General features: G+C 40.1%; 1 protein-coding gene across 12 annotated transcripts in view; it reads left to right on the forward strand.

Moving 5' to 3' along the window:
* Positions 1-22,903, forward strand: part of MARK3 (microtubule affinity regulating kinase 3) — a 119,622-nt gene that overhangs the window by 61,421 nt on the left and 35,298 nt on the right. For 10 of the 12 annotated variants that reach the window (XM_024231453.3, XM_024231455.3, XM_024231454.3 and 7 more), the window contains 8 exons: positions 3,959-4,007; positions 6,932-6,997; positions 12,139-12,209; positions 17,378-17,434; positions 20,520-20,756; positions 20,932-21,051; positions 21,303-21,402; positions 22,032-22,144. In XM_024231453.3, the coding sequence (XP_024087221.1) occupies positions 3,959-4,007; positions 6,932-6,997; positions 12,139-12,209; positions 17,378-17,434; positions 20,520-20,756; positions 20,932-21,051; positions 21,303-21,402; positions 22,032-22,144 (813 nt within the window). The remainder of the gene's footprint in view (positions 1-3,958; positions 4,008-6,931; positions 6,998-12,138; positions 12,210-17,377; positions 17,435-20,519; positions 20,757-20,931; positions 21,052-21,302; positions 21,403-22,031; positions 22,145-22,903) is intronic. The other 2 variants (XM_054530924.1, XM_054530925.2) reach the window with 2 other exon arrangements.

Here is a 22,903-nt window from a genome sequence, read left to right on the forward strand (position 1 = left end):
TATGCAAATTGTCAACTTCGTAAAAAGCTCTGTGCCCGTACCCACCTGTTGCTCTGGGCTTCTCTATATCAGCAGCTTATAATTTGTTGATTTTTTTTTTAGTTAAATTTCTAAGGTAGCAATGTGGGATCCTGAGATGAGCGTAGACTTTGGAGTCAGGCAACCCAAAGTGAGAATCCTGGCTCCAGCATATATTAGCTGAGTCTTTGGACGAGTTTCCTAACCTGTCTCAGTCGTCTTTCTCTGTATATTGGAGATGATCATACTCAGCTGATAGAGTTGTGAAAATTAAGCTTAGATAAGATTGTGAATGTGAAGCATCTGGCTCTGTGCATCAGCTATAGCAGGCACTAGATAACTGTTAGCTTCCTGCTTCCTCCCTGTCCTGCTTGTTTAACTTAGCATGAAGCTTATTTACACATTTGCTGCCTGCCAGTATCTACCTAATACATAATCCCAATAGAGAGGTGAATACATAAAGTTATTTGGGCTAATATCCTGCCACTACCTCTCTTGGGATTCTTTGGCTGCTCTTTTTGCCAATGGAATTAAATTTGTACTAGTCATCTATCTGGTCCCATTTACCTGTCCTTTTTGTTTTCACATTGCATCCCTGGTATGACCTCTGCTGTAACTCAGGGGTTCTCACATTTTAATATGGTGTCTGCAGAATATTAGTTATTCACTGCTGCCTAACAAATTCCTCCAGAACTTAGCAACTTAAAGCCAATTCTTTTGAATTCCTGTAATAGTCTATCTTTTTGCTGCTTTTTGGCTCTAATTCACTTTGTTTCATTTCTACTGTACTGTTAGTAGAGACTTAAAAATGATTGCCTTCATTTGACCTGCTCCCCTGTCATCAGACCTGTGACAGCTCTGTAACAAGCATTATGCTGCGGAGGATTTAAAAGCTATGTGGTCATTAGAATGCTGAGGCTGGCTCAGACCACAGTTGTTGGTAGTTGGTGCTTTCATGCAGGCATTTATCAAACAAATGTATTTCAGTTGTGTGCCAGGCTTGGTTTTTTTCAGGTACACAGACAGGCATGCTCCCTGTGGGTGACACAAGGAGGTGCACAAAAAATGTGCAAAAAAACAAACAGGTGCACAAAAATGTGTCTTCATAGCTTGAAAGACCTCCCAGGAAAGAAGTGAACAGATGGGCTATGATGTAAAACAAGGAGACCTACTTAGATATGTTTTCAGAGAATCTGCCTGAGACTTAAAGGATGAAAAGGGAGAAGACATTTAAAGGAATTTAGTATGTTCTGTGGTCAGGCGCGGTGGCTCACATCTGTAATCCCAGCACTTTGGAGGCCAAGGCAGACAGATCACCTGAGGTCAGCTGTTCGAGAGCAGCCTGGCCGACATGGCAAAACCCCATCTCTGCTAAAAATACAAAAATTAGCCAGGCATGGTGGGACCTATAATCCTAGCTACTCTGGAGGCTGAGACAGAAGAATCCCTTGAACCTGGGAGGCGGAGGTTGCAGTGAGCCGATATTGTGCCACTGCATTCCAGCCTGGGCATCAGAGTAAGACTCCGTCTCAAAAATAAATAAATAAACAAACAAACTTAGTATGTTTAGTATGTTCTAGTAACTAAAAGGAGTTGGGGTGACTAGAACATACCTTTGAGGGGCATGCAGAAGTTGCAGGATGCAGGGATGCCATGGCCATGGTCAGGGTTTCATTCTCAGTGCTGTATCCTGAGCTATATTGATATGGCATCCAAAGTGGAGATTGTTGTCATTTTTTTTTTTTTGAGATGGAGTCTTGCTCTGTCACCCAGGCTGGAGTGCAGTGGCACGATCTCAGCTCACTGCAACCTCCAGGAGGTGTTCTAATTTAGCAGTTGGGAAGTAATTGGGAGGATTTGAATTCTAGCTACCAATTCAACTATAATGGATTGGAAAACAAGATTTCTGTGTTAGTTTAACAGAGGAGAGCTAAAAAAGAACTCAGGCCTGAATGGTTGTCAGGAATTTATTTGGGTGACTGTCTTCTCATCTCAGAACATAAAATGTAGGAATTACACAGTAGCAAAGGAAGATGTTTATGTTGGAGATAAAAATGCTCCTCCCTTCAAAAATGAGACAGTATTTTAGATAGGAAAGGTTATTTATCTGATTACATGTTTTAAAATTCTGAGCGTAAGGTTATATGTCAAATCCTGTCCATGGGCTAGGCACGGTGGCCCACACCTGTGATCCTAGCACTTTGGAAGGCTGAGGGGGGGAGGATTGATTGAGCCCAGGAGGTCAAGGCTACAGTGAACTATGATCACACCACTGCCCTCCAACCTGGGCAGCAGAGCGAGACGCTGTCTCAAAAAATAAAAATAAAAATAAATTAACAAAAAAGTCTGGTCCATGCCCATCTCCTCTTAGCTGCTAATTCAATTTTATATTAGGCGTAGTGGACAAGGACAAGTATGGTGAGAGTCCTGTGATTTCTCACCAGCTTCCTTTCCACATAGGCCGCTGCTTCTCCTCTTCCAAGGTTTTTCCCAGCTTTTGCCTTCTGGAGGTTGTATCCTAGGTGTTAGGAGACTGGGTTCCGGACACATTCCCCACAGAAGGATAGCAGGACCTTAGAAGATCTTTTTCTTTCTTTTCCTGGTTTCCTCTTGTTTGCAAGAGGGTTGAATAGGATGGTCTCTAAAATCCTGTTGTTTTTCTGGGTTATAGTAACCCAGGCCATAATGATAAGAACCTGCTCTGAATTCACAACATGTGTTTATACAACAGCAATTTAATATTTCTCCTTATTCTGTGGAATGACTATGAAGCTCTGCTGATCTTGGTTGGACGGTTTTTTGTTTGTTTTTTTGAGACAGGGTCTCGCTTTGTCGCCCAGGCTGGAGTGCAGTGGCGCCATCAGCATTCTGCAACCTCCACTTCCCAGGCTCAAGTGATTCTCTTGCTCAGCCTCCCGAGTAGCTGGGACTACAGACACATGCTACTGCGCCCAGCTAATTTCTGTATTTTTAGTAGAGATGGGGTTTCACCATGTTGCCCAGGCTGGTCTCGAACTCCTGAGCTCAAGTGATCCACCCACGTTGGTCTCCCAAAGTGCTGGGATTACAGGCGTGAGCCACCGCGCTCAGCTGATTTTTCTTAAGGTCTCACCTGGGTTCACTTGTGTGGCTGAATTCAGCTGGTGGTTTGGCAGGGGCTGGATGCAGTTACAACAGAGGGTCTGTCTCTTTAAATAACTACCCTTCATCCCCAAAGAGGCCAGACCAGCTCCTTCACAGTGCTCCAAGAGAGCAAGCCATGATGCCCAAGCATTTTATCCAGCCTCCGCTTGCTTCAGTTTGCTGAGGTCCCACTGGCCAAAGCAGATTACATGGCCAGGTCTAATGTCAGTGTGAAAGGGGCACTCCACAAAAGCATGAACATGTAAGGCATGACTCATGAGGGTCACTAATGTAATAGTCACCACAACCTCCATGCTAAGTTACCTATATTCTCCAGTGAGGATTTCCCAAGGTGGTTTTGTTCATAGTCTTCTAATAGAATTATTTGGAATTATCAGTTTAATATGCTCATGATGTATTTCACTGGAACCATACAGGTTTTGATTCGCAGAGTTGGGAGCCCTGGGTAGATACTGAATCAGACTAAGTTTAATCACAGAAATTATTCCTACGTAAGTCTGATCTTATGTTTTCAAGATAGCATTGTAAAATTCAGAGTATGTTACCATCCCCCTTTGAGACCTCTGCTGTTTTTAATAAATGGAAGCATTTGGGAATACTATTTGGTAATAGTTTATTAAAACTACTTCAGAGATATTCTGGACTTTCATATTAGTCTTAGATATGGAATAATAAACATTAGCAATGAATCTGTTATCTAAGAGAAAAATTTAAATTTATATTACAACAGTGGAATATAATGTTTAATAACTTGTGTTGGGGGGATTATGTGTTTTGTTTTGTTTTTTTTTTTTAGCTCTTCAGAGAAGTAAGAATAATGAAGATTTTAAATCATCCCAATATAGGTACTTTCTGCTTTTTTAAATACTTTTGGGTCTAAATACATACTTGAAATTATGTCATAAAGCTAAACACGTATTCTAGAAATGGTAGAGTACACTTCTAGTAAAATATATATACAAGTTGTTGATCATTTGTATTAGCTTTTTGAAATTACTGAAGACAGGTTAAAAGCTTAGGTATTAAACGTTGAATTTAAAGCTTTAATCTGGTAGAAACATCTGTAATCTGATTATAATTTTCTAATTTTTAAGTATATTAGGAAATTGTATTGCATGAGTAGATAGAAGGGAATTATAGGAAGTCAGAATTAATATTTTCAAAGGGGCTGGGCACAGCGGCTCATGCCTGTAATCCCAGCACTTTGGGAAGCCAAGGCAGGAGGATTGCTGGAGGTCAGGAGCTCAAGACCAGCCTAAGCAACAGAGCAATACCCCGTCTCTACAAAAAAAAAAAAAAGTAGTAATAATAATAAACTTAAAAATTTGTAAAAAGAATATTTCAGAGGTCCAGTACTTTTTGCTGTGTGCCCTAAGAAAATGCTTATTTAAAAGATGGAATACTTGCTATCTAATGGAATTGTGATAGGAATTATTTTATAAATCAAAGATTTGTTTTCTGTGTCCTCTGTGTGCACAACTCTGTGCCAGGTGCTAGTAGGTGTGGTTAAAGATGAGGACGGGACATGGTCCTACCCTTAGAGTAACTGTAGGAACAAGAAGAGAATAAGCAAATGACTTAATACTGACCCAATGAAAACTTTTGATCCCATATACATCGTAATAGGGCTTTTAAAAAATTACGTAACTGCTTTTTTGTATAGTGATAGCTCATACAATCTAAAAATAATATTTCAAGAATGAAATCACTCTTAAGACAGCCCATAATCAGCTTACTGTCAACATCAGTTTTAGGAAATGAAAGGGTAGATGTTTAGTATCAAGGATAGCCTATCAAGAATGCATCAGGCACAAGAATAGAAGAGTAACACAGAACCACCACAGGAAGAAAGAAGCTTTCACAGAGAGCTGCTTTGTAAACAAAAGGCGTATGCCCTATTGCATCAGTCTAAGCCACCATTACTTTAAAGGTGTTCTTGTTTCCTTGTTTCATATACTACTAAGAGAAATGCTAGCAAGCCTTCATCCTGATATCAGGGATATTAATTAAAATGTGAAAAAAAATTTAGAATCGATAAGTATGGTTGAAGAAAAAACCACTGAACAACTTCATAGTTGGATTTTTAAAAAAAATCACAAGGAATATAATAGTGGGAAGAAAATCTTGTTTCCTTGATTTTCATTTCAATCCTTTGGGGCTAGCTAGCCAACTCTGGATTTCAAATTCTAACTTTTCACACCCATCCTCCTGCCCCCCACAAAAAAACTTTATCACTATTGCCTAGAACTAGCTAACGTAAACATATTTATTTTGTCTTTTAATTACTTAAATTGTGACCTGATTAGAGTTTTGTACTTAAAACTTGACATATCTTTGATAATAAATTGAAATTTTAAAAAATTCCTATTGCATTAACATAGTTTTCCCAGAAGACCCAAATTTTCATTGGAAGATTAGAAGGGTTTTATTTTCATGCAGCTTACCAACACATGTGCCTTAACTTTCTGAAGTGGCTTTTCTTCACAGTCTGAACATATCAGAATCTAGGGAATGGTATGATAGCTTTATTCATCAGTTCATCAAACATTTACTGACTGCTATGTTAGGCATTTTGTTTGGCCTGATACTCTATTAAAGCCTCAGAAAATTGCCTGAAATATAAAACACTAGCATACCCCCCAGTTTTGGGTAAACTTAAAGTAAATATTAACATAGTAAAGTAGATACGCACAATGGTGATTTGATAGCTTCAGAGATTTACTCCAGTTTCATTTTTAAAATGTGTGTGTGTGTGTATTCTTCTTTTCTTTTCTTTTCTTTTCTTTTTTTTTTTTTTTTTGAGACAGGGTCTAGCTCTGTTGTCCAGGCTGGAGTGCAGTGGCATGATCTCAGGTCACTGCAACCTCCACCACACTGGCTCAGGCCATTCTCCCACCTCAGCCTCCCGAGTAGCTGGGACTACGCCGCCACACCCAGCTAATTTTTGGCATTTTTTTGTAGAGAGGGGATTTTGCCATGTTGCCCCGGGTGGTGTCCAACTCCTCAGCAGAAGCGATCCACCCGCCTCAGCCTCCCAAAGTGCTGGGATTACAGGCATGAGCCACCATACTCAGCCAAAAATGTATATATTTCTAATAAGGTTTTATGAATTAGCAATAATAGAAATATTTCCATCTGTAATAAAAGACTGCTATAGGAAAATCACCCTGACCTACTGAAAATGATTCTTATAGAAAAGATTTTCCCCCCCTCAATTAATTGCAGTATAATCCCTCTACTTCTTTCCATCTTTGGCATCAGAAAAGTAACAAAGGAACCTTGTTCTTTGAAAGTTGTCTTAAGTTTCCCAAGCAATAAAGGTCTCAAATAGAATTACATCCTTAAAGCCATAATCATAAGCAGCTAGATTTGCATTTGTTGGAGCAGAGTAGAACTGAGCAGTTGCTGCAGGCTGACCACTTTTCCTGGGGTGCTGGGAGGGCAGCTAGTCAACACAGACATGCTGAAGGACAGTGAGGATGACAGAGGAAGTGAGCTCAGGTACACCTTGCTGGACTACTGAACACATATGGAAGTCACACTGAACACTCAGAAATAATCTTTATTTTTATGGAATTCCATGCTTTCATAGACTCTTTTCTGTTGTTGTGGTATTTGATAAAATTCCCTAAAAGCATTTTTTAGAGGGCCAGCTATTAAAATCTTTAACAGGGAAAAGGTTGCTTTTCATAGTTACAGTTTATATGTGCATGGTTTGTGCATACAGACATTTGTCTCTTTTTCTTCTGTATCCTCTCCTCTGCCCCAGTGAAGTTATTCGAAGTCATTGAAACTGAAAAAACACTCTACCTAATCATGGAATATGCAAGTGGAGGTAAGAACATTTTTATATATATTGGGTTTTTTTTCTTTCTCCCTTTTAAAAAAATACACAACCATAATGCCCATATGGGTCATCATTAAGGTCTCATTTAACGTCCAGAGCCATAATACACTAGGATGAGAGTCAGAAAAGCTGACTCCTAGCACTTCTAGGGGTTGCCATGAAGTGTTTCACTATTAGCATTGTTAATTGATAATATCTAAATACCTGGATATTTTTTGTGGTAAAACATGCATCACTTAAAATTATCATTATAATCATTTTTAGGCACACAGTTCAGTGGCATTAGCACGTTCACATTGCCCTCACCACCACCCATGTCCAGAATGTTTTCATTTTCCAACACGAAACTCTCTACCCATTAAACACTAACTCTCCATTTCTCCTTCTCCCAGTCCTTGGCAACCATTCTCCTTTCTGTCTCTATGAATTTGACTACTCTTGGAACCTCATACAAGTGGAATTATACAGGATTTGTCTTTTTGTGTCTGGCTGATTGATGCAGCATAGTGTCCTCAAGGTTCATCCATGCTGTAGCATGTGTCAGAATTTCATTCCTTTTTAAGGCCGAATAATACTCCATTGTGTGTGTGGGACACACACTCCACATTTTGTTTATCTTGAGTATGTGGCTATTTAAACATATGAATGCTTAGTCTGTTTGAAACAAATGTGTGCTCTGGTTTAGATGCTTTTCTTTACCAGATTTTAATGTCGCTGGTGTCTGTCTTCCCCAAGGCCAGAAATGATGGTTACAGTACACATCACTAGAGTTTCCTTAAAATGAAGATTAATGACTAGTAACTATTTGCCTATGGTTTTGTAAAAATGTAGACATTTTCTGAAATGCATGTTTATAGCTACTGTCTTTTATAATGATTTGTATTTTATGGTTGAGATTGGGCTGGGTTTGTAGTTTACGACCACACTTGAGTTTCATTGTCTGTGAAGGGCAGAAGCTTTCTTGTTCATCTTTTTGTGTCCCCTGCCTCTAGCACACTGCCTGGCACACAGCAGATACTCAACAGATAAGAATTAGACTGCATTTGTGGGGTGGGGGGAGGGGGGAGGGATAGCATTGGGAGATATACCTAATGCTAGATGACGAGTTGGTGGGTGCAGCGCACCAGCATGGCACATGTATACATATGTAACTTACCTGCACATTGCGCACATGTACCATAAAACCTAAAGTATAATAATAATAATAATAATAATAATAATAATAAAAGAAAAAAAATAAAAAAAAAAAAAGAAGATGTATCATGGCAAGAATAAAAAGCTAAGATGGCAAAAAAAAAAAAAAAAGAATTAGACTGCATTTATGAATTATAAACTACTGGGTACACATTCTGTTAAACTCTATAGTAATTTTATCATTAGCACTTTGATCCATGTTACAAAACCTGAAGACAGAAAGTTGGATTATAGTCTCATTTGAGTGAGTTTACCATTGAAAATAAAAAGATTGTAAACCTGTTGTGGAAAACAATGAGTTGTAGTAAGCATACCTCTGACACCACTTTTTTATACTCCTAATTCATTATTAGTTGTGTATTTTATACTTTATGTATGTCTAGTTTGGGAATTTCATTGGGATTTTCAAAACTTCAGGGGTAGTAGAAAGAGGGGAATGTTAATTTCAGGACCAAAAAGCTTTATGGAGTTCTAATACTTTCTGTGGGCAAACAACACAGAGTAATGTTCATAGCCCTCTCGTTGTACAGCCTCTACAGTGTACAAGGTGCTTTCTCTTACCAGATCTCCTTTGACCTTCACAGCGACTCCATGCTGTGGCCAGGCAGTGAGTGATGGGCTTTTTACCCCTGAGGAAATGGAGGCTGGGAAGTCTCACTGTGGGCACTCTGGGCCTGGACCCCCAGTGCTCTGACAGCAGATAGCCTTTCTAGTTTGTTGGTCAGTCACAGCTTTCTGTTCCCATCTGTTTTAGCTACCCAGGTCACAGAGATTACTCATATAGGGGCAAGACAAAAACATCTAAGAGTCATCCAGGTTTAGTAGAAAGAGGATGGGCTGTGGAAAAGACAGACATGGAGTGAATCCAGCCAGTGGCCCTCATTGGCCATGTGACCTGGCAAGTAACATGTGCTGAGCTGAGCTTCACAGTGAGCATAGTAGCCACCTCTGAGGGCTCAGTGCACTTGGCAACATTGTAACAGCATTTAATCATTTAATCCAAGGTGGTGGTGGTTCTGTATTACCTTGGGTTTTTGTTTTTTTTTTTGGAGACAGGGTCTCACTCTGTTGCCCAGGCTGGAGTGCAGTGGCACCATCTCGGCTCACTGCAACCTCTGCTTCCTGGGTTCAAGCAATTCTCCTGCTTCAGCTTCCTGAGTAGTTGGGACTACAGGCACACACCACACCTGGCTAATTTTTCTAATTTTAGTAGAGACAAGGTTTTGGCGCATTGGCCAGGCTGGTCTTGAACTCCTGACCTCAAGTGATCCACCTGCCTTGGTCTCCCAAATTGCTAGGATTATAGGTGTGAGCCACAGCACCTGGCCTCTTTAACAGTGTTTTGTTGAGTTTATTAAAACAATTTCCAGGACATATGTTTTATTGTTGATGTGTTTGCCATTGTGAAAAGTTTTATTAAATTGGCCACCCATTCCACCATTGCATCTCCCCCACCCCCCAGCCTGCTGCCTTTTGATTTGGTAGACTCATAGAATTTTAGAATTGAAAATAATCTTAGAAATTTTAGGGCAACAGTCTAATTTTTACAGATGAAACTAAAGCTCAGAAAGTTTGTTCTATGTCAAGGGATCCATAGCTAGTTAGTTTCAGGACCTGAACTAGAACTAAGGGTTTTCTGAACTGGCCTGTCAGTGTCCTTCCATCCAGCCACCTGTTCCTGCCCAGGCAGGAGAGCCACTCTTTGCTTCTTGCTTCTTTTATCTGTAATAAATAGCCTTAGTATTTTTCAGTTCAGCTGCTTAACCTGAATGTTAATACATTTTTAATAAGGAAAAAAAGATCTGGATTGAATTCCTGGTTTAACAGTTGAACTCCTGAATTATAATTTAGTAATTATGAGTGTGACATATGGTTCCACAAATCTCTTAAGAGGTTTATATTGAATTCAAATTTAGAAAAAAAATCTGTCAAAATTATATTGACAGACTTGGATTTTATCTGTGTTACTCTACAACAGCTGATGGGCTTAATCATTTAATTTTTTTAAGTAAAAACTCTTCTATATGATATTCACTCATGTTTAGTTGTTTTTGCTTATTAACCACTTGTTTTGACATTGTGTGCTTTTCTGCAAATAGAAAGGTCATTCGCATAGAAAATGCTGACACTTTACCGAGCTGACATTTAACTTCATAATTCATCATAGTTAAGTGAATTGTGTCGTGTAAACTTGACAGTATGTATGTAATGCCTTTTAAAAGATCATTATGCAGGCTGGGCACGGTGGCTCACGCCTGTAATCCCAGCACTTTGGGAGGCCAAGATGGGCAGATCACTTGAGGCCAGGAGTTCGAGACCAGCCTGGCCAACGTGGTGAAACCCCCATCTCTACTAAAAATACAAAAATTAGCCGGGTGTGGTGACACACACCTGTAATCCCAGCTACTCAGGAGGCTGAGGCACGAGAATTGCTTGAACATGGGAGGCAGAGGTTGCAGTGAGCCAAGATCGGGCCACTGCACTCCAGCCTGGGCAACAGCACAACTCTCTCTCTCTCAAAAAAAAAAAAAAAAAATCATTATGCAATCAAGTAATAACATGAAAATATTTATGCCCATTCATTATGTAAAATTTATTCTTTCAGAGTTAGGGTTAATAAGAGTTTCAAAGTCAGATAATTGTGTAATTCATGATGACTTTCAAGTATCAGAATATTAGTTTAATATTTTCACTAAGCTGATGGAGGTATTCCTTCTTTGTATGAAGTAAAGATGTTTCTTTCCTGAAAACACTTTATATCTAATTTTCTAAATTAGTATTCTTTTCTATTGATTTCAGAGGTGTTGATTCTTTATTCTACATTGATAAGCAGTTGACAGTGCTAATAATATATTCCTTGAAGTGTCACCTTTCTTCCCCAAATAATTAATGTTGTGTAAACTGCCACCTAGGCGTACATCAGCTAGTTCTGTTGTTTTCACCTCCATTGTATCCTGAGCTCCTACTTCTCACCACCACTGTGCTTCCCACTCTAGTCCCCGTCACTTTCATGATTGGTTTGATTATTGTACTGATCTCCCTCTTGGTCTTCCTGTCCCTTCCCGTCATTGGAAGCCTCTTCCCCGCGAGCAGCCAGTGATCCTTTTAAGAGGTCAGTCTTTTTTCATCTCTGCTTCTCGTCTCACTTATAGTAGAGCCAGAGTCCTCACCACGGCCTACAGGACTCTTCCTAGCCTCATGAACTACCCTCTTCCCCTCATTCACACTTCTCCAGCCCTGTGGCCTTCTTGCTGTTTCTCTTCATTACTGTAGAATCTTACCCCAGATAACTACATTGTCCACACCCTCAAGTAGTCAGCAGAACACAAGGGTGTGCACACACAGGCTCATTTGTCTGTCTCTCCTACTTTTTCTCCACAGCACTTACTGTCCTCTGATACACTATATGTTTATTCATTTATTGCCCCCTCCCCCAACTAGAATGTAAACTCTGTGAGGAAAAGGATCTTGTGTCCGCTGCTGCATTTCCCCAGAGCCTACCTAGAACAGTGCCTTGCAGTTAGTAGACATTCAGGAAATACTTGTTCAGTGAATGAATATACTCAGGAAACGCTTTGTTGTCATAATCCCGCAGTGAGGATGTCCTCTTCTAACACAAATAACTTCATCCATTTTAATTTTCTGTTTTAATTGCTTAGTTTTTATTAAAGCCTATTGAAAACGCTCTTTAAGAGTTATATAATTTAAGTATAGGGAATTTAATTTTAAGGCTTTTCTTCAGCTTAAAGATTTTGTTGGTGAATTTAAATGTCTGTAGTTAAAGCCAGCTTAGTTCAAATTCCACATATTTCTGGCTAACTTTATATCTATATTTAAAAATTAGAGCATTGCTAAAAGTGAAACATTATCAATTTATGGGAAAATTAATGCTCAGAAGTAGGATTTCTACTTACTTTTATTTCTCTCACCTATAGGTGAAGTATTTGACTATTTGGTTGCACATGGCAGGATGAAGGAAAAAGAAGCAAGATCTAAATTTAGACAGGTATGAATTAATGTGTCTTTACTTTGTTAATTTGATAATTTATCTCACTTAAACCCTGAAGCAAACAAGTGTTTGCCTCTATAAATGCTTATAAGGCCTGTTGGATAGCAGGAGTTGGCCATTCAATTCAACAAAAATTTATGAAGTACTTTTCATACCTAAGGCACTGTGCTGTTGGCAGCCATGGTTCTATTCCTAGCTTTGTAATGGGAGCATTAGTCTTATACTTAACCTTCCCTTTTTACAATTGAGCCTTAAAAATCTAGAGCCTTTCAAAAACACCTGTGATTACATTAATTAAAACCATTTCAGAGTTTTTAGCAAGCCGAATGTCAGAACCCCAAAATTCATTATTAGCTTTGTCTGACATAAACCAAGACCAAGTGTAACTGAAACTGTTAATTAGTAACTTTACTTCTTGGTTTGTTTTTACTCTGATTTTTAAAGAGACTTGGGTTTTAATAAGCAGGTTTGAAGCAAACAGGTTACTTAACTCTCCTGTCTTTATTAATAATAATTACTGTTATCGATTGACCATGCCACACACTGAGATAAGTACTTTACCAACATTAATGTAAATCTTACAGCTGCCTTGTGAGTTAAGGACTGTTATACCCATTTGCTAAAAAATAAGACAACTGAGACATGGGAAGATTAAATAACTTGCCCAGAATTGCCTTTCTTTTTTCTTTTTCCCCCTTATTGTGGAGAACGGGGTCTCGCTGTATTGCCCGGGCAGGTCCCAGAATTGCCTTTCAAGTAGGAGACCTGCTGTAGACTCAGAGTCCCAAACCCTCTGACCCCAAAACTCAGATTTGCAGTCATTATATTGTGCTATTATTTAGACTGGGAATCAGCAAACTTCTGTAAAGGGCCACATAGTGAACATTTCAGGCTTTGTGGGCCACACTGTCTCTGTCGCAACTATTTAACTCTCTTGTTGTAGCTTAGAAGCAGTCGTAGGCTGAGTGCGGTGGCTCATGCCTGTAATCCCAGCACTTTGGGAGGCCGAGGTGGGCGGATCACCTGAGGTCAGGAGTTCGAGACCAGCCTTGTCAACATAGTGAAACCCTGTCTCTACACAGACACAAAAATTAGCCGGGCATGATGGCAGGTGCCTGTAATCCCAGCTACTGGGGAGGCTGAGGCAGGAGAATCGCTTGAACCTGGGAGGCGGAAGTTGTAGTGAGCCAAGACCGCACCATTGCACTTCAGCCTGGGTGACAGAGTGAGACGCCATCTCAAAAAAAAAAAAAAAAAAAAGCAGCTGTAGACAATACCAAATGGATGAACATGATGTGTTCCAACAAAACTTTATTTACAAAAACAGGGATGGGCCGGATGTAGCCAGAGGCCATAATTTGCCAACCCCTGATTTAGACTAAGGAAAGGAGCAGTGCTTCACTGCTTTTAAATTAACTCTATATTCTCACAAGGCCTACGTTGAAATGGAATTATAGCCTCATTTTTCTTAGAACCTTTATATTTTGTTTTATCCATATACAAGGTTGTCAAGCTGGACAGACTATTAAAGTTCAAGTCTCCTTTGATTTGCTTAATCTGATGTTTACATTTGTAAGTGATAGGACTTATTAAGTTTCTTATAAATGTTTCTTATATTTTGCTGTTGCTTAAATACTAATGGTACTTTGGATTCAAATCTAGTAAAACCAAAGTAAAAATCAACTTTGGCTATCGTTTAACTTCTCTGATCCTGTTTTTAAAGCTATAAAAAAAAAGAAATTATACTTGATGAATTCCATAGTTCTTTGCAATTCTAATATAATTTGATTGTATGGTCTATTAAAGGAAATTCAGATTTTCATTAGAAAAAAAGTGGCTCTTTCTATAACTGTACTCTTAATTTTTATAAATTGGCCACCTAAAAGGTAAAATTTTTGTGCTTCATACAATTTACATTCCTTCCTACTCAGATGAATCTGACTTGCAAACATGTGTGAAGATGGCTTACTGACTATGAGGAAGGGGCTGGTGTCACCCAGCAAGAGCTTACTAACCTAAATCTTGAGGAAATTACTCCAATTTTTATTGTAAATTCCCTGCAGAAATTCTGAAGCCTTTATTTGAGGAGCCTGTTAGTTGGACTAGAAAAGATGGTTTGTATGTATGTGTTTTTTCAATTAGCAAATTGATTTAGAGTGCTTTAGAATTGACCCCTTCTTCCATGATATTTGCTTAAAACAGCTTCATTAGACTTGGAAGGATACATATGATATTGGTGTTTCCATTTTTCTGTTTCAAATGCTGTGGTTTCTTTGTTTTTGTTTTTGTTTTTGAGATGGAGTCTCCCTCTGTCACCAAGGCTGGAGTGCAGTGGCCTGATCGATCTCAGCTCACTGCAACCTCCGCCTGCCAGGTTCAAGCGATTCTCCTGCCTCAGCCTCCCAAGTAGCTGGGATTACAAGTGTGCACCACCACGCCCAGCTATTTTTTTTTTTTTTTTTTTTTTTTTTTTGGTAATTTTAGTAGAGACAAGGTTTCACCAGTGTTGGCCAGGCTGGTCTTGAATTCCTGATCTCAAGTGATCTGCCCTCCTCAGCCTCCCAAAATGCTGGGATTACAGACGTGAGCCATCGCGCCTGGCCTCAATTTCTGTGCTTTCTAGGAGCTTATAAGTCATAATTACTTTGACTAAGTAAAACAAGTTTTTCTATTTATGACAAAAAGGAAGATATGCCACACACAAAGTACACTGTGTGTGATCCCTTTTCCATATTCATCACTAGATGGGTTTTCCCCTTCCTGCTTCCTTCACCATGCCCATCCTAGTTACTGCTTATGACATTTTAATTTTTTGGTTGAGCTTGTTCTTTTCCGAGGAAAAGAATAGATTTCCAGCTCCATCTTTTTTTTTTTTGAGACGAGTCTCGCTCTGTCGCCCAGGCTGGAGTGCAGTGGCGCGATCTCGGCTCACTGCAAGCTCCGCCCCCTGGGTTCATGCCATTCTTCTGCCTCAGCCTCCTGAGTAGCTGGGAATACAGATGCCTGCCACTATGCCTGGCTAATTTTTTATATATTTAGTAGAGACGGGATTTCACTGTGTTAGCCAGGATGATCTCAATCTCCTGACCTTGTGATCCAGCCGCCTCGGCCTCCCAAAGTGCTGGGATTACAGGCGTGAGCCACCGTGCCCGGCACAGCTCCATCTTTTTTACTTACCTCTTTCTTGGTGGGCTTGATGATTTGACGCTCTTTTATGTATGATTGAAAGTGAATTAGGCTAGCATTCATAGTTTAACATAAATAACATCTGTTAGACATCACCATTTCTAGCTGGTAATAGAATGCAAAAAAAAACAGTAAGTTCAAGTTGAGTCTTTTCAGCTTATTGTGGCATCAGGTTAGCTTTGAGCTGTTTTGGAGCTAAAGAGAGAGAGAAATCCTTTGATCTCTTTGAGAAAGGGCAGGAAATCAAATCTGATTCAAAAGCAGAATTTGAAAATAACCTATAAGAGAAATCTCAATATGAGGAAAAACTAATATAAATTCTGAATGAGAAAAGGAAAAAGATTAGATAAAATTTACCTGTGTCCTAGGTGACAAAGCTGTTACTTTGTTTTGGGAAAACAAAACTATTTTACTTGTCAAGTTTTCATGCTGACTGAATAGAACAATAGTGATAAATCCAAAGTAACAGATGCTCTAAAACCTTTTTTTGGCATTGGAATTTTTGTACCTTTAGTTAATTATAAGTGGGTCTGATATTCTGAATGTTAATTTTAAATAATGAAGTTGCTTAGTAAAGTTCTGATTTTTGTTATCATCTCATCCTAACCCCAGTTCACCTTGTCCTTGCTGCTTATTCTGAACCAAAATATTGTACAGCCCTCTGAGATTTTATGTCCACAGGTGGGTCCATGGGGCTTACAGCTAAGAGTTGATGATGATTTGGAGGAACCAACAGTATTTTTATTATAACCTCAGTTTTGTATATATGTAATCATATGTGTCTAAATATACATGCAGAATACCAAAGAAAAGACTAGATGCAAGTACAGCAAAATAACAAGAGATGTTACCTCTACTTAGTGGTAATGCAGGAATATATTTCTATAGACTTTTCTGTATTTCCTGAAATTTCTACAATGAGCATATAAAGCTTTAATATTAGAAGACTTTTTTTAAGTGACCAGTAAGTGTGAAATTTCAGTAAAACAATTGTTTAATCATAGACATCATTGCAACTTGACTAAATAAAAGCATACTATTTGCTGAAAGTGGGAGGAATCCTTAATAGTGCACGTAGTAGTTTTCATAGTTCACATATGTTGCAACATTCATTCCTCCATTTTAATAAAGGAAGAGGAAACTGACCCTCAGAGAAGTTAACTAACTTTTGCTCTCCATGATCCACATCAGTTAGAAGGAAGACTTGCAGGGAGCAGGCTGAGAAGGGCACTTACAGAAGAGAGCCAACCTGGATTAACACCTGGGTGTTGGCAACTCTCTAACCGCTGGTTTGGTTTGGAGTTGACTCTATGGATATGGAAAGGTTGCACAGGCCGGGCGCAGTGGCTCACGCCTGTAATCCTAGCGCTTTGGGAGGCTGAGACAGGCGGATCACCTGAGGTCAGGAGTTCGAGACCAGCCTGGCCAACGTGGTGAAACCCCGTCTCTACTAAAAATAGAAAATTAGCCGGGCATGGTGGCGCACACTTGTAATCCCAGCTACTCGGGAGGCTGAGGCAGGAGAATTGCTTGAACCCGGGATGGGGAGGTTGCAGTGAGCCAAGATCATGCCATTGCACTCCAGCCTGGGTGACAGAACGAGGCTCTGTTAAAAGAAAAAAAAAAAAGTTACACCACAGCCATTGGGGCCTAGGGGCAGCCAGGGTCCTCCAGATCCAGGCAATTTGTTGGGTCCTGGCACTACACTATAAGTGGAATGTCAACGGATAGGGTCCAAAAAGAGACTTCAGTTAAAACAGTAGAAAACGGAAGAACATCCTCACCTATTTGTTTTTGCCCTCACCCCCGAATTTCTCCAGACTGGAAAGTTCAAGGCATAGGAAAATTGTTTTTAGAAATACACACGGACATTCGAGTGTATACTGAGTATTCTATATGTGTGAACATTAACAAAGTTATTTTCATCTTAATTGTGAATCTGCACCAGTGATGACTGACTCTGCGTCTCTCCTATTCAGATTGTGTCTGCAGTTCAATACTGCCATCAGAAACGGATCGTACATCGAGACCTCAAGGTGAGTAGAAGTGCCTTACTCAGTGTGTGCTCTGTCTGTATGTGTGCAGTTCTCTCAGTGGTCGTTACACAAATGAGGTGTAGATTAGCCTTATTAACATTTTTTAAAATCCCACAATAATTGAATCCTCTTAATCAAGTTATGGGAAAGAGCATTAAAAATAAAGAATAATAAAGGTTATTGAAAGTATTTTACATTTCAGTTACGGTGACTGGTGGTTGATCTCTGGAGGACAGTCATCACACAGCCAAACAAATGGGGGCCTCCAGAAGTGTATGGTCGCGCCCACAGCATCCTCAGTGCCACCCGGCATTCATTTCTGCTGCTTTCATCAATATTCTCTCCCGTTAACAGCAGTGCCTGTTTGAGACCTCTTTCAAGGTCCTCAGCCTCTGCCCTCACTCTGGCATAGGATGAGGTTTCGTATCACACAGAGAAAATAGAAACACCAGGCAGAAACTCTCATTTTTTACCAGGCCCTCAAACCTAGCTGCACCTACTCCCATCCATCACTTCTTTCCTCCTGTTACAGGAAAGTGGGGTGCTTCTGCTTTGAGCTCTGGGTCCTCATTCCCTCTGGGGGCTGTGCTCTGTCTGATGCCTCTTTTCTCTCCATTTGTTTATTCACTCTCCTTCTCTACTGACTTTTCACCAGCAGCATTTACACATGCTCAAGTCTATATGCCTTTTTTTTTTTTTTTTAACTAAAAAGCCGTCTCTGTTCCTCTTCCAGATACACGCTTTTTCTCTCTTCCCCTTCATAGCCATATTTCTCTAAACATTTCCTAGATTCTGTGTCTTAACTTGGCACTCACTTTCACTCTCCCCTTACGTAATTGTCATTGACTTGCTTGTTCTCTGCACCCGCCCCTAGAGCATTCACATTCACTCTCTCAACTGCAGTGGCCAACTATGCTGATGGCCCCAAATCCATTCCTGCAGCCAGAGCACTCTTCTGGGATCCAGGACCCAGCTGAGCAAAGGGTATCTTCGTATAAGCATCCCTTGGGTGCAGCAGGTTCAAATCCTATAAACATGAATGTTCACTTCTCATTCAGGTGACTTATGTCCCTCAAGTGCCTTACTCTGTCTGTACTACCCACTCAGTCACCAGGTCCTTTTGCTGCTGTGTTCCAGATATCTGTTAAGCTCACTCTTTTATGCCCCTGTTACACTATCCAAGGCCAGACCACCATTATCTCATAGGTGATTCCGACACTGCTTTCTTATATGTTCTTCTCTGTTTCTAGTGCCTCTTCCTCCCATGTATGTTTTCTACACTGCACCCAGAATGGTCTTTCAAGGAAACACAAATAAGATGGTCATTTCTCTGCTTGAACAACTCTTCAGTGGCTTCCCATTGCTCTTAGGATGAAAACCCAAACTTCTCAAGTACAGTCGCTTGTGATTAAGCCCTGACCATCTCCCCAGCCCCCTCTACACATCTCTGTCTCACATACTGTCTTTCAGTTTCTTGTGTGAAACATGCTCTGTCTCACATGGGTTCTCAGACTCTTTATTCTGCCTGAAATACCCCTTATCAACACATCCATTATGATCAGATGCACCCTCTGGTGCTTTGATTTCACTTCATCTGGGAAGCCATCCACACCTTTCAGTGCCAACCCACAACTCCCTGTGCCTCTTCAGTTATGGCATTTTGTCTCAGGACAGCTGCTTATCATTCTGCCTCTTCCCTTCTAAACTGTGAGCTATTGAGGGTAGGGCTTTATCTGTCTTGTTCATCATTATCCATCCAGACACTAATATAGCATCTGCTGTGGAGTAGCCACATAGGAAATGTTTGTTAAAGTAAAGTGACTGTGATTTGTCTCTTTTTTTTTTTGAGACGGAGTCTCACTTTGTTGCCCTGGCTAGAGTGCAGTGGTGCGATCTCTGCTCACTGCAACCTCCACCTCGCAGGTTCAAGCGATTCTCCTGCCTCAGCCTCTCAAGTAGCTGGGATTACAGGCGCCCACCACCACGCCCAGCTAATTTTTTGTATTTTTAGTAGAGATGGGGCTTCACCATGTTGGCCAGACTGGTATCGAACTGTGACCTCAGGTGATCCACCCGCCTCAGCCTCCCAAAGTGCTGTGATTACAGGCGTGAGCCACCACACTCAGCCATGATTTGACTCTTGAATGAGGTTTAGGATTCTCCCCTCCTCATTAACAGCCATTTTATAGCTATTTAGCAGTTTTTATGAAATGCCCCTTCTTAAAAAAAATTATTTATTTTTTGAGACAGGGTTTTACTCTGTCACCCAGGCTGGAGTGCAGTGGCACAGTCATAGCTCACTGCAGCCTCAAGCTCCCAGGCTTAAGAGATCCTCCTACCTCAGCCTTCCAAGTAGCTGGGATTGCAGACGTGTGCCACCATACCCAGCTAATTTTTAAAAATCTTTTGTAGAGAAAGGGTCTCACTATGTTGCCCAAGCTGGTCTTGAACTCCTGGGCTCAAGTGAGCCACTGTACCTGGCCCTGCCCCGTATTATTCTTGTTTTTTGGTTTTGAGATGGAGTATTGCTCTGTCGCCCAGGCTGGAGTGCAGTGGCACGATCTTGGCTCACTGCAACCTCTGCCTCCCGGGTTCAAGCAATTCTCCTGCCTCAGCCTCCTGAGTAGCTGGGATTACAGATGTGTACCACCACACCCAGCTATTTTTGTATTTTTAGTAAAGACAGGGTATCACCATGTTGGCCAGGCTGGTCTTGAACTCCTGGCCTCAGATGATTCGTCCACCTCGGCCTCCCAAAGTGCTGGGATCATAGGTGTGAGCCACCGTGCCCGGCCCCCATATTATTATTATTAATTGAAAAACTCATCAAGGCTTTTCTTGATCTTGGGACATTGATGTTTAGATTACTGCTAGAATTAATCTGTACTTCATGTTTGTTATTGTTAATATTATAAAATGAGGAGTTCTAACTTGTCTCCTGTTTTTTTCTCTAGAAAGAATGTTTTCACATTAATTAGGAGGTAACTTCATATCATTACAGAAAGCTTTTCTAAAATGCCTAATCCTGTCACAATTAATTCTATTTTGGTTAAATTTCATTTTTGTCTTGATGTTTTCCCTCTAGGCTGAAAATCTATTGTTAGATGCCGATATGAACATTAAAATAGCAGATTTTGGTTTTAGCAATGAATTTACTGTTGGCGGTAAACTCGACACATTTTGTGGCAGTCCTCCATACGCAGCACCTGAGCTCTTCCAGGGCAAGAAATACGACGGGCCAGAAGTGGATGTGTGGAGTCTGGGGGTCATTTTATACACACTAGTCAGTGGCTCACTTCCCTTTGATGGGCAAAACCTGAAGGTATAAGAAGCTGCACCCATGTACTTCACTAAACTAAAAGAAGTTTCCTAATATTACATGGCTTAATATTTTTAACATTATATCAGTGTGGGGGTTTCAGGGGGTTTTTTGTTGTTTTGTTAACTAAACCTAAAGGTTGACTTACTCGTTTTCTTTCCTCTCTACCTCCCCAAAGGAACTGAGAGAGAGAGTATTAAGAGGGAAATACAGAATTCCCTTCTACATGTCTACAGACTGTGAAAACCTTCTCAAACGTTTCCTGGTGCTAAATCCAATTAAACGCGGCACTCTAGAGGTAATCATGTAGGTGGAAACAAGCCATAACTTTGGAGAGTCTTTAGAGTGACCTTAGATCTTTGCTTGATTTGTATGCCATACTGGATACATCCTGCGACTTTTTAAGCAAGAATTGAAACATTAAAAAATATTTTTTGAGTTTATGCTTTGAACGATAGTCAATGAAATGTTGAAAATAAATTTTTGTAAATATTATGGTTATCAGAATATTTCATTTTACTCTGCTAATGAACAGTTTACCTTTTTTAGCAAATCATGATGGACAGGTGGATCAATGCAGGGCATGAAGAAGATGAACTCAAACCATTTGTTGAACCAGAGCTAGACATCTCAGACCAAAAAAGAATAGGTAATCACTCCATGCCTGCATGTTCATGTGTTTTTGTCTAAGTAACATATTTCTGTTTGACTCATGTCTGTGCCTAAAATGTGAATAATGGAAAGTTAAGCACAAGTTATATGAACCGTTTATCTGTTCTGTCATATTTAGGGACGTAACTACCTGCAGTTTCCCATAATGGCACCCAGTAACTGAAACAAGTGCCCATTTATGTTACAAAATGTATGTAATATGTCATCTTTTAGGTCAAATGAAAATTATTTTACCCTATAAAAGGATGATTTCTGGCCGGGCGTGGTGGCTCACACCTGTAATCCCAGCACTTTGGGAGGCCGAGGCGGGCAGATCACCTGAGGTCGGGAGGTCGAGGCCAGCCTGACCAACATGGAGAAAGCCCATCTCTACTAAAACTACAAAATTAACCAGGCATGGTGGCTCATGCCTGTAATCCCAGCTACTCGGGAGGCTGAGGCAGGAGAATTGCTTGAATCTGGGAGGTGGAGGTTGCAGTGAGCCAAGATCGTGCCATTGCACTCCAGCCTGGGCAACAAGAGCGAAACTCCGTCTCAAAAAAAAAAAAAAAAAGATGATTTCTTACCCAAACAAAACACATAAACTGTATTATGCCCTTCTTTTAGATATTATGGTGGGAATGGGATATTCACAAGAAGAAATTCAAGAATCTCTTAGTAAAATGAAATATGATGAAATCACAGCTACATATTTGTTATTGGGGAGAAAATCTTCAGAGGTAAGAGTAATCAGAAAGAGCTGAAATACCCTTTATGTAGTTATAATTTATATAAACTGTTTTCTTAGTTTTTATCTTTTGAATATTTGTAACATTTGATACATCATTTTTTAGATTTACCTGCAAATAGCAAATCTAAATCCTATGACTATTATAACTTAACCCTTAATGATGGATATTGGCCAGGCGTGGTGGCTCATGCCTGTAATCCCAGCACTTTGGGAGGCCAAGGCTGACAGATCACTTGAGACCAGGAGTTCAAGACCAAACTGGCCAACATAGGGAAACTCTGTCTCTGCTAAAACAAACAAACAAAAAATTAGCCGGGCATGTTGGCGCTTGCCTGTAATCCCAGCTACTTGCGAGGCTGAGGCACGAGAACTGCTTGACCCTGAGAGGCGGAGGTTGCGGTGAGCCAGGATCACGCCACTGCACTCCAGCCTGGGTGACAGAGTGAGACTCTGTCTCAAAAAAAAAAAAAACAAAGATGGATGTTGTCATAAACCTGGTCTTTCATAAATTAACCTGTAGTCATTAATAGCTTAGAAATGACGTAAAGCATCAGATGAAGTAAATACAGCATTTAAAGTTATTTGAGAAAGCCTGGAAAGAAAATCATGAATACATTACCTTTAGTGTCTTTCCAGCAGTCAGAAAACTACTTTTGCTTGAGTTTAGGGTTGTCACTTTTGTACATTGTGATTCCTCCTCTCTCTGAATGAACGGTTTATGAGAGGTCTGTGTTAATGAAAAGTTTAA

Source organism: Pongo abelii, chromosome 15 (genome assembly GCF_028885655.2).
Source record: "Pongo abelii isolate AG06213 chromosome 15, NHGRI_mPonAbe1-v2.0_pri, whole genome shotgun sequence".
In the NCBI taxonomy this organism is placed as follows: domain Eukaryota; kingdom Metazoa; phylum Chordata; class Mammalia; order Primates; family Hominidae; genus Pongo; species Pongo abelii.